Source organism: Larimichthys crocea, chromosome III (assembly GCF_000972845.2).
Source record: "Larimichthys crocea isolate SSNF chromosome III, L_crocea_2.0, whole genome shotgun sequence".
NCBI lineage: Eukaryota > Metazoa > Chordata > Actinopteri > Sciaenidae > Larimichthys > Larimichthys crocea.
In genome coordinates this window covers 42,027,887-42,040,718 of record NC_040013.1, presented here as the reverse complement: position 1 = coordinate 42,040,718, position 12,832 = coordinate 42,027,887, and the positions used below count along the sequence as shown (strand labels likewise).

The 12,832-nt window shown below is 39.1% G+C and overlaps 1 protein-coding gene across 1 annotated transcript in view; it reads right to left on the bottom strand.

The window, feature by feature from the left end:
• fras1 (Fraser extracellular matrix complex subunit 1) overlaps positions 1-12,832 on the bottom strand; it is a 198,245-nt gene that overhangs the window by 71,253 nt on the left and 114,160 nt on the right. The window contains exons 19-24 of the mRNA XM_019272470.2: positions 11,394-11,540; positions 4,369-4,524; positions 2,796-2,942; positions 2,443-2,589; positions 406-546; positions 75-215 (exon numbers count right to left, since the gene is read on the bottom strand). Of these exons, the coding sequence (XP_019128015.2) occupies positions 75-215; positions 406-546; positions 2,443-2,589; positions 2,796-2,942; positions 4,369-4,524; positions 11,394-11,540 (879 nt within the window). The remainder of the gene's footprint in view (positions 1-74; positions 216-405; positions 547-2,442; positions 2,590-2,795; positions 2,943-4,368; positions 4,525-11,393; positions 11,541-12,832) is intronic.

Here is a 12,832-nt window from a genome sequence, read left to right as displayed (position 1 = left end):
TGTCCTGGACTACTTAATAGGTAAAAATGTAAGATTTAAAAAAGGATTGGATACAGCAAAGTTTTATCTCTTACGTTTGCAGACTTGAGAGGAGGCGTCCAGGAAGTAGTTTCTGCCACATTCTAGCACACACTGACCCTGCAGGGTTGCGTAGGGAGTCTGGCATTGCTGGCACTGTCCAGGACCATTACACTCCATACAGTGATCGTCACAGCCTGGCAGAGAGACAGACACATATTGAGAGTTTAAAACTCAAGGATATAACCCAAAAGACATCCAAGTGACATGACGCTGTGGCTTCAGAGGGAAAGATTTAAGCATACCAAATGATCTTCCTGAAATACTTTCATTAATCAGAATTCTAATGCATGTTATTGAAACAACTTATCAGCTTTGTAGACTGACCAAGGCATTTGTCTCCGTCCCGATAGGAGCCAGGGGAGCACCCCTGGGTGCACACTCCCTCCTGCAGTACGTATCCCTCCATGCACAGCAGGCAATCTGTCCGCAGAGGGCCTTTACAGGCGTTACAGCTCCAGTCGCACTCTGGAACAGGATGGAGGGCAGCAGTTGCGGGCAAGGAGGAGGAGGAGAAGAAGGAGGAGGAGGACGTGTGAGTGTGCATGTGTCGGGACATTGGAATTAGAAGTGAGGGTATTTTGAAGGTGAGAGCAAAAGGTGAGAGCAGAACAGATGTGGGGGAGGGAGAGAGAGGAAAGAAGATTAATAAACCGTTTTTCAAACCAGGGATTTTTTTTTTCCTTTCTGTTTGTGTTCCATTAATAAACAAGAAAAAATAAACACAATTAGACAAATAAAATAATAAAGTGCCTGCATATCTTTATTTATATCTATATCTGTCATTTATATTGAGCATGACAGTGTTAGTGTCATCACCAAATTTATTCATTATGTGGGGAACATATAGTATACACTAAATGTCATGGAAATCTGTTATTAGTTGTCAACAATTTTCACTCAAGAACTATCAACCTGCTGGAGCTGATACAAAGGAAAGCCATTCAGATACATCATCTGGGAACCATGAATGCTCAATTATTTATCTATTAGTTTTTGAGATATTTTAACTTTTAGCAAAGGGTTGGACTGCCCAACCTACTGACTTTAACCCACAGTGGTATCCGCTGAGCCATGTCACTATGGTTGGTAACAATTAACATCACTGTTTTCCATTTTGGCAGTTGATTATTGAACTATTTGCGAGCTCTGGCAAGGTGAAGAAAATGAAGCTAAGATCAACATTTAGATCTTACTGAATGTTCGACAACATTATATTTCCCAGCCTACTTAAACATCTCAAAGAAGCATTATCAGTTTTGTTGTTTTTGATCACTCTCCTGCTGGCAAACATTATATATCTAATTCCCTCACAAGAAAATGATCACAGATAGACCAAAACAAATTTTGTTGATAGATGTGCCTTTGTAAGAGATGCTCTTGCGGGAACTGTGAAAGTTCCTCCATGTCTATGAACTGAACGCTCCTAGAGGTTAGTTTTCATAGAGCAGCTGCCAGTGCTGCTTTTAAAGCTCTGGGTTCATCTAAGGTTCAATGGATTATCCAGGTAGTGGCTGCAGCTAGCTTAGGGGGATAAATACAATGTCATTGACTGGATGTCTAAAACCACCTGTCGAGGTTGAAAACACGGCTAGCTGCCTCACAGGAAATCAAACTGTGCATCTAACCACTGGCAGTTAGCTTAGCTTTTGTGATAGACATGGGAAGCAGTGGTTGTACCTCAGAGGCCAGTTCCTTTGGGCTGCTGATACCTGGAAAAATCTCATTACATTGAACCAAATCACTGATAAAAGTCTGCGAGGTGTTTGTGGGAAGTTGGCTTTACATGAAATGGCTTTCTGTAAATTAAAGTGAATATCTGTACTAAAACAGGATGACAGCACAGTTTGGCTGAAGATAAATCTTATCTATTCATTATTCTTTGAGATAAATACAAAGGAGGGTAGTGGCAAAACATATTTTCCACACATCTTATTCTTGAGCTGGCAATAAAATGGAGTAAGATTCAGTCTGACAGGATGTGGTCTGGGCTGGTTAGTGGGTAATTAAATATGTTAGCAGAGTTATTGCAAGCAGAATGAAAAAAGGACAAATTATTCAGTCTGGACAAGGACCCTTTGAGGCTCATTCATCAACATCTCTGCACACTGGAAGATGTAATACTGAGTTAAAACGCACACACAATGTTTAGGATTTGCATATCTGGTCCCAGAGTTTATTACATGATCAATGGACCTCATAAAGTCAATGTAGCGCACTACAGTACATGCAAAATGGATGGAGAGTAATTTATGAATATCATAAAGGGTGCACCACATGTCCTAATTATTAATCCAGTGTTTCCCCTCACCCTCCCTGTACCAGTGCAGTGTGTGTTGGGTTGTCATAGTGATGCTAGTGTACCTCTGCAGGCCCGGGTTGTGGTGTTGAGGTAGTACTGATGGGCGCAGCTGTCATATTGGCATTCTCCGAACAGCAGGACCTTGGATGGGTCGCGGCAGGACGTACAAACCCCGGCCATGTCGCACGTGAGGCACTGGCTGTCACATGCTGCCGAAAACAAAAAGGTCGACATGGAGGTCAGGTTAGATATAAGGTCAGAGAAGAGATAATCAGCGACAGAATGTAATACCACCTGCCATCAACAAAACCTGGCTGACTGTGCCTTTGTTGGACACAGGGGGGTCAAAATAATCAGTTCTATGTAAACAGTGTCAAATGTTATCTTCCAGGTGAAATGCAGCAATGGTACTTACCTTGGCAGATCCTGTGACTGTTGTCATAGTAACCAAGGGGACATTTGGGAGCACAAAGACCCGAGGGCAACAGAACGCTGTTGGCCGGGCAGGAAGTACATGAGAGAGGCCCTGCCCCAGTGCAGGCGTCACATGATGGATGGCATCCTAGAGAAAAATTCAATGTTTCATTTCATTAGCATACATACATTCATTACCAGATGAAACTTGTTGCATCAACATGTTTCATGTAGAGGCAACTAAAAATATCAACACTTAAACTGACTGCTTAGAAAACCACTGTAGTAGGTATAGTGACATTTGAAAGGCTGCTCAAATATCAAGTCCTTGATAGAAACAAAAATAAAAAATATGAAAATACATATTCATAAGTCTCTAAACACTATCAAGGGTCTAATCATTCTCAGATTACTTTGCTCCCCACACGCCCCACACAATCCTGTGTGTGTGTATGTGTATACATATTTGTTTGTTTATGTATCGACTGAAGTATTTCTATCTCTCACTTTGTTACTATATATATATATATGTGTGTGTGTGTGTGTGTGTGTGCCTAGGGCTCATCTAAATGAGCCTCCTGAGGTTTTGCTCTTACAGCCCAAAGCTTCCTGTTTAAACTCTGCATTCTGCATGTAGATTCACAGCAGCAGCTCAGTGTGGAGGCAGGCAAAAGGCTACTGCTTAACCACAGGATGATGAAAACAATGAGCATGATGATGACAATGATGATGGTGGTGGAAAGATGAAAATGATGATGACAAGGATCATGAGTGAAATAATGATGATAATACTGATGGGACTGAGGAGGACGGGGGGAACAATGATGATGATGAGGGGAATGAGATAGTAATAATGATGATGATGAGCAGGATAAGAAAGAGGATAATGGTGAAAATGACAATGATGGGGTCAAAGAGGATGAGGATAAAGATGATGACAGTCAGGGGGATTATGATGCGGAAAGCGGTGATGAAGCCACGAAGAGGGCGATGATGACAGTAATAATCATGACTACAATGATCCTAATGGGGATGATTTTTTTGCCATATACTTAACTATTGATGAATTGAAACACCACAATTATCGTACTCCCACTTGTAGCCTTTTGTACTTTCATTTCTAGTGCATAGTAAATAGGGAACTGTTTAAACATTTACTGTTTCAACAGTAATCCAAAAACATCCGTCCCGTCATTGATTTGAATCTCTACACAGTTCACTGCTGAGATTCAAAATATTGACAGTGAGCTGGGAGGAAATCTGGGGATTTGATGCACAGTTGGGACTATTATGTACTTCTATAACCTGTGACTACATGCACTGATTGATTCCACTGCAAAGTAAAGAGAATAAACCTGAAAATATCTCTCTGACAGAGTAAATGAATTTTTAAACACTGGCTTTGAATTCAATATTTCTTCTGTTTGTTTTTGTTGGGTCAGCGGAGGTCAGAAAATGACCCATTTAAAGATCTTTGACTGATGAATAAAACATTAAAGCTTTGAGGTTACAGGTTTTATATTGACTACAGCTACTGTGTGACCGTATATAGGCAGGAGAGTAAAAGTCCTTACTGATGCAGGCTCCATGCCAGCCATAGTGGCCCTGGGGACAGTGGGAGACACAGTGATCGCCCAGCAGCCAGGTCCTCGGCACTTTACACCACAGACAAACACTGCCGATGCCCGTCTGGAGGTCTGCTGTACAACGCTGACAATCTGAAGTGCACTCTGCAGGAAGGACACACACAGAGACAGGACTACATTATCATAATGTAAATAAGCAACAGTCAAAGTCACACGACGTTACTACTGCTGTAATTCTGGAGAAGTGCTTTTTGTTTTTAATCTCAACTTACTCTCCTTTTCATTTTTATTATACAGCACGGATGAAGTGATTAATTTTTCTGGCTTATAAAATAGAGACAGGATTACCACATAACACATTTTTAGTATCAATAAGGAATGTTCAATTACATTCAAGGACATGATTTGGAAAATAATTATGTCAGTAGACAATAGTCTAATTCCAGAAAGAAGACAGAAGCATCTGTATTTTTTTTTAACAAAAAAAAAAAAGATTTTAAACTCAGTACTTGTTGTTTCTTAAGCAGAAAGTCTGCATATTTTTTTGATAGGATGCTGATTGTTAAACTGAAGATGACTGAAGAAAACGACTGGAGATCTAAATCTTGCATGCGGTAATATCTGAATAACCTTTGAGTGGAATTCAAAGCCTGTGGGAGCCCACTTAAAGAAAAGACAGAAAAGAAAAGCAACAAATGAAGACAATTACTAAAGAAATAGTTTCACAAACGATTTTAATGAGGATGTTCCATGTAGAAATAAGAGAAGTGGGTGTTAAAATGCACCAATTAAACCTCTCAAACTGAGATCTCTCTCCTTTTTTTAGATAAATGCTTGCACACGCCATCCCTCCCCACAGACCAGTATATATCCCTAGCACTCCAGGGTCGCCCAAAAGGAGCTAAGATTAGGAGAACAATGGAGAACAACTTGTAGCATTTCATCTGATGGTATCTGGAGCCGGCTGGCAGTGGTGAGCACCTTAAAGTTATCCACCCATGCAGAGATAACTATCTACACTAAAACGCAGAACAACAGGGCTCTGCAGGTGAAGAGCTGTCTGTTGGCCAGGTGAGGAGAACAGATAAAGAGGTGGATCACAAGGAGGTATTGAAAGAAAACAAGTGTTAAGCCCATAAAAACAGTTCTTTCTCTGTGAAGGATTCATTTACATGAAAAAACTTTGGAGGGATTAAAAGGTGAATGCAGACAAATATCAAACCATGTGACAAGATCTGGATGTAATCAGAAAATGTGACTTTCTGCAGGTTGATGATACCTGGACACTCTTATGGCATTCTAATGGTGATGCATGCAAGTCGAAACTATTATTTAAGTGCATTAACCCTTTAGAAATTAGAGGAACCCTAAGAAAAAGTAGAAGTACTTTAACACAAATGAGAAAAAAAGGAGAAGGATTTAAAAAATATATCTGAACACAAAAATAATGGAATAAGAGACAAGTGAATTAAAGTAATGCAAGAACTGCATGTGGAGCTGTCTGGATCTTATACCAAGTGTTCATGGGAAAAATAAAAACCAAAACACACACACCTCTACTGTTATATTTATCTCTCTACTTCCATGGCTTGGTTTAATATGCTTATTCATACATTGCACTTTTTTCAGAGTTTTTCCATTTTCTATAAAAAATGTGCAGCTTTAGAAGTTTCAGAGGATGATAGTGACTCTGCTGACAACAGCAGTCTCCTGAGCCTGAGGGCAAAACCCTGTTTACCTTTAGTCTCAAATCTAAAAAAAAAAAAAAAAGGAACCAATGTTTAATCAACAGAGCTGAGCCGAGAGATGGAAAATGCTGATTACTAATGATTCATGATATTTTCATTTCTCCTGCTTATCTCCACATCCTGCCCTGTGGCCTCAGTTTTAAGCTTTACACATTTCTTGCGGTTTCATTGCACATAGCTCAGCCTATGTGACACAGTTGGAATCTAAACAAACCTAAAAAAGGCTCCAGCTGATGGAAGTTTAGATTCGAAAGGAGAGAAAGTCAATGAAGTGGGAAATAAACTACATCTGACAATGCTCCCTCATGTAAGTTTATGTCAATAAGATTTCTAGCTTCACTGGTTTAGCTGTTACAGTACATCATCAATCGGAGGAATAAGTCGACATATTTTCATATACTTTACCTCTATTTTGTATTATAGTACTGCAGCATGGCATATATATAGTGTATCTATGGTAGATTTATGTGGTAAATTCAACAAATTACAACAAACCTGCTGTGAGACCTGTTTGGTTAGATTTTAGGGTTGATGCTAGGTAAAACGGATTAGTTACAGTATTTCTGTTTATTGCATTTGGTCATATTTTCTCTTACACTTAGACAACTTCATATAGTCCATATAGACAGCTATTTTAGTTTGCTTATGTATTTCTGAATAGCTGACATTTAACTCAGTAGGACTATTTCTGTCTCAAGAGCAGCTTTCTCTCTGACACTGACAACATTTATGGAACTCAAACTTACAAATCTCTTGAACATGGCGTCTGCTCAGGTGAGTCACGCTCTCCTTCTGAAGCAGGTCCAATATCAACAGAGCAAAAGAAGAAGAAGAAAAAAAAGAGCTTCCTCTTTGTCATGTGTCATCCTCACCTTTCATATCACATCACTTTACAACAAAACACGTATCAGCATTCCTCCTGCCAAACTTCTGCAGGCAATCCGGCTCCAGGCGCTAAACAAATGGCTCCACAGCGGAGATAAGATAACTCAGGCGTCAGGGATTATTGACTGTGCAGACTAAAACTGAATATAAAACTAAAATGGTATTGATTTGAGTCCTCAAGATCCCCCCTTTATGGCGTAGTTACCATTTTTGTAGCACATAAAAAGGTATGCTGGAGTTATAAATGCGTGGCACGCATTCTGGATGATCATATTCTCCTGTGGGCCAGATTTATATCAGACATTATCCTATATCATGTTTTTTCATCTCTTGAAATATATAGAGCAGAAATTTCTTTAACGAGAATCATAGAGGAAAATCAAGGCTCTAATGTCTCACAATTAGATGCCTTCTTGTGACTTTGTGCAAATGAAAAGAACATAAAACTTGTAGCCCTCAGCAGGGACAAAGTCTGAGAGTGCAGCAAGAGCTAAGAAAATGAGAGGAACAAAAGTGGGACATCATCTTTATCTAAAGTTACAGGGGTAAAAAAAGCACTGCAGAGAGAAGAGCTGTGTGGTCCTCTGACGCTGACTTCACCCTGTCTAGACATGTCGCCCCAACAAAGAACCAAAGAATGGATTTACAGATGCAGCTATTAAAAAAAAAAATCCTACTTTTCTCTTAATGCTCAGTTCTGAATCACTGTTGGCTTGGACACCCAAAACAAAAAAGGTTCTGCTCTTGTTCTAGATGGCTATTAGGAGAATAATTAAAATGGTTGAGAGACACTTTATTTTGTTGTACATTATTCTATCTGATGCAGAATAGATGCAGACCAAATACATGCGAAAACATGTCTTAAGTACTGAACAAGAGATAAGAGCACACAATAACTTGATCTGTGTGGACATGCTGTATTTATGAGTAGCTGTGGTTTTTAAAAAAGCTGGTCATCACATGTGGAACATCAAAAACACAGCTTAAGTAATGAAGTTCACAATAGTTATAATGTCGAGGCATGAAGAGCAGTGCGTCATATTCTTTTGAGCTGTTATTAGCTCTGTGCCTGGTTTGTCCCCTGGAAAGAAAAGGGGGTAATAAAAGATTTAACTCTTTCAAAGATGCAGGGACAAATATCTTTCCATACAAAAGTATTCTGTGCTCCTGTGTTTGCCATTTGGTCAGTTAACTCCTAGCCAGTGTTTTTCCTTCAACAGTAAAATAACTATTTATCTTCCACGTAGATCTTCTACATCCATTTTTTTATGATGCAATCATTTCTCATTTTAAATTGTAAAAGGCCTCTGTAAGATGAAATGCTGTTTTCTGTTATTACGCCTGGCTCAGGGTCACACTGAAATGTCTAAGACTTCAGTATTCTGCCTAATTTTGTCATTATTTGAAGAAACCAAAAGATCTCCATAAAAACTGGAAAAGGTCCAGACTTATTTATCTAATGGGGGTTAAAATAATCAGTAGAAGTAGAGAAACATATTTTTCTCCATTCAAATTTTTGTTGGTCTTGTCGGCATTGAAACACTATCAACAGTGGCTGTGTGATGTGTCTTGAATGTGTTTCCATGGAGGTTTTTTATTCTCTTTTGACCAGAAAGAAATATGAAAAAAACATGATCCTTGTGTCTTTTATTCCAATTTTGGTATGCCTTGTTTCTATGGTGATGCATTTGTGTTATTCAGAGTACAGTCTATTTTGAGTTTCATATGCTAAATAATGGCTTCAACACAATTATGACGCAAAATAAATCCTTGTAGATGTAAGCTTTGAGCTGTATTTGTACTTTCAGAGCCCATATACATATAAAAACAAATATAAAAACAGAACCAAGAGAGGAAAGGTGAGAGGAGAGTGCAGCAAGTTGGCAAGACATTAAACTCTAATGTTTGCAGTGTGAAATGAAAGTAGTGCAGCCTTTTGCATTTTAATTTTGACTACAGACCTTGATTCAAGGTTATGAATTGATTGTCTGTTTATGTCTACTTTACACACACAATTATGTGTTTGCAGTCAAAACAACCTGCACACGTAGGTTAATAAATTTCAGACATGAGCCTAACTTCTGAGGACAGCTGGGGACATTCAACCTGGAGGGATGGTCAGTCTGTGGGAGCAATGAAGGATTAAAAAGTCTTAAAACTATTAAAGACCAAGGGTCAGAACTAAGCTTCGTCCTCAGATGATCATCCATATCCACAGAAAGTTTGTAATAATGTAGAGGAGAAATCAGAAAAACATAATTGAAATTGACTATTTTTTTATTCCTATACACTGTGAGAAGATCTGTTCTGGCAGTATTATGCTAAAATGTAAGTCCAAAATTTGTGTCTATACGACATATTGTTTAAATGTTGAAGGTGTGCACAGTAAGATTTAGGGTTAACCATAACAGCTTTCTCTGTTGTTTACAACAGCATTTAAGTGCACCTCTACAGAATCATACATCCACCTACATTTTCCATAGGCTGTTCTCATCTCACCACATGTGATCTTTTCATCTCTGCCAATTCACTAGTTCTCATCATTCACCTGGGACTGCTCTTATAATTTTCACAGCCTGGCTGAGTCAGTATTTGCTCAGTTAACAGTGAGGATAATGACACATGAAAATGGAAAGAAAACTAGCAGAGGCAGACAACTGGTATTTATGGAAGGAAGCATTCCAGCCGAAATTAAAAGGTTTCACACAAGAAGTTTCTCCTAAAATGTGGCATCTTTTACCTCTTTTCACCATCACATACACTTTTTATGGACAGGAAATATAGGTTTCATTCTAAAATATATGTGTGTTTCTGCAAAAACATCAATGACAAATAAGCAGCAATTCAGGAGAAACATGATGGCCCTGAACCACAGTCTCAGACGAGAGCATTTTAAGGACCAGCGCTTGTGGAATTTGGCTAATCACTTGTCTGGTGGTAATAAGTATGTGACAAGAACACTGCTGCTGTCAAATAGCAATCAGATGGGAGATCCTGTGAAGACACAGAGACAGAGAGAGTGGAGAGAAAGACAGGCCAGGGGGAGAATAGGAGGAGACAGCCAATAGTGAGACATCTGCCTCTGATGGTTGCTCTGTGATTGAAAGCGAATGCCTCATCGCCTTAAGAGATTACGTTACAGTGACGATACCACTGGGTGGCCAGAGGTAATCTGTGTGTGTTTGTGTGTGTGAGTTAAAGTGTGTGTTCATGAGAGATGAAGTGTGTGTCAGAAAAAAAGGAACAATTAAGCAAGATTTAAAAAATAGAGGAATAAAATATATGTGTCAATCTGAAAGTAAGAGAATTGGAGTTCAAGAAGGAACCTTGTACATATATATACTGTGTATATATACTATGTATATATGTGTGTGTGTGTGTGTGTGTGTGTGTGTGTGTGTGTGTGTGTGTGTGTGTGTGTGTCCAGGCCAGGCAGAAATGCTGACCCCAGTATTTCCGCGACCCAGAAGTGCCACAAGGCATCTTTTATTAACTAGAGTTCAGGCTGAGCTTAACCCATTTGAGATTAGGTTGTGTGTGTTTGCAAACAAATGTGTGTTAACCATTATCTGCATGTGCATGCAGGAGCCAGCAGTGTGTGTCTCCATACATATTTACATATGTGTGTGTGTGTCTGTGAACTAAATCTGGTCGAGTTTCACATCTCCAAACAGTGTGTGTCATCAAAAAGTGGATTTAAAAGTCAATGCATCTGTTTTTTTTTCTTCAGATTCTGTTTACCCCCTGCTATCTCTTCCATGCTGCCTTCCCACCATGTAAACATGTCTGTTTTTAATCTATAGCCAGTGATCCAGATAGGTAAAAACTCATCTTCTCTTCATCTTCTGTCTGGTAGTTTGTCATATTCTGCCTGCTAAAGACAAATAGCATTTAATGTGTGCTTCTTTTCTCCATGTTGTTGGTGAGAGAGGAGCCATAGTTCCAGATTTATTTATTTATTTTTACCCTGCAATTTAAAAAAAAAAAAAGTTCCTCAACATAGAAACATAAAATTAACATTTCCTTAAGTTCATGTCAGTTTAGTGTGGCTTGAAAGAATGTTGTTGCAAATTGTGAATAAACCAGCTGCAAAATATCGTCGCTGAATTTATCCAAACTTAACTCTGAAACCAAAGATGGTTGGCATCTCTCATGAATAATGCAAGTTCGCTGAAGCTTCAGACACACGCAAGACTTGTTATGTCCTGTTATGTCAGCGGGAAGAGCAAGGCACTAACTCTGCTGGAGTTGGTGGTTCATATCCCACTGCGGGAACTCGGACTAAAAATACAAGCACTCATAGCAGTGTGTTTGATGAAAGCTTGACACTACCCCACATCCAAATACAGCAACATACATTTATACACACACTGGACTTACCGAGGCACTCTCCAGTTGCAACATTGAGGAAATGCCCGTCTTGGCAGCTCGTCCTGCAGTAGCCGCTCTGTAGAGAAGCCAGCGGGGGGCAGGAGGTGCAGTCAGCCTGGGAGGGACCGGTGCAAGTCTGGCAGGATGGGTGGCATGCTGGGGGATGGAGGAGAAAGGGAGGTACAGTAAGGGGCAATGAAAAAACATAGGATAAAAGGGGTTTTAGGTAGGGGGAAATAAAGTTAAAGTGGTGAAGAAAGTTAAGTGAGAAGGACAAACAAGAAGGGAGCAAGGGGGTAAAAAGGATGTAGAGTAGAGGAGATGAGAGGGGAGGAGGCAAGGAGGAGAAGTCGTCAGTTTTATTTATACAGCCCATTATCAAAAATAACAAATTTACTACAAGAGACAAGACAAGACAGAGATAATAAAGAAAGAAAGAAGAAGCGAGGAGACATAACAGCATCAAGAAAATAGGATGGATAGAAGAGGAGTGGGAGACAGAGAGAGTGAAGGAGGTACAATTGAGAGTAAAGAATATGGGTTTTAAGGGAGAGTGTACATGGCAATACTCCAATGCGCTAACTAATGACTATACAACCACCAAGAGAGTCAAGAGAGAAAGCAGGTACAATGTTAACAGATCATTTTTCAGATTGAGAAGCGTTATACAACCACTTGGACTTGATTTTTAATAATGCAGTTTCTGTCACCATAAACAGTTGTGATTCTTCACCAAGTAAAACTCTCCTGTAGTAAATCAAAATCTGAATTCCATGCAGCTGTGTCATAACTGATGACACAGCTGTATGGAAAGTAAGCATTTTTTCACTTTATCAAATACAGGTTATTAGAGTAGAATAAACCCATGTGAACCCACAAAACACATATTTTATGATCTTATGAAGTTATTATGGATATGTTAGTGAACAACATCATGAGTCATTTAGAGTTGTGTTTCTGGCCACTTGATAAATGCAAATCCAATATTGTCTCTCACTTTGCTTTGGTCTGGTCTTCACCAATTCCTAAAAAATATCTTGATCTTTAGCTGCTAGATTTTCCTCTTTATGGTAACTTTAAGGTAGCGTACAGCGGGTTGCCTATTGCTGTTGAAAAAAAGGCTTGAGGAACCATACAGTAAATGTTAAGTCGAGTTAAAAGTCCAAAATCACAGTTCGCCTCAGCCACATAGGACGCATCCCTCTTCCAGGACAGACATGAACAACACATTATATACAGATTTTGATGACAAAGTGTGCTATAAAAACAAACTATTAAACTATGAAAGAATGTATGATATAAAAAGGCAAAAAAGTTCTGTAGAGCTGCAGAGTTGGTTATAATTCTTTGCAGCTTTGGCACGACAAGCTATCCCTTTCACATTATTCACTCATTTGATTCATTGCCATTATAAAAGAATATTGATTAATGGAGATTTAACTACATGC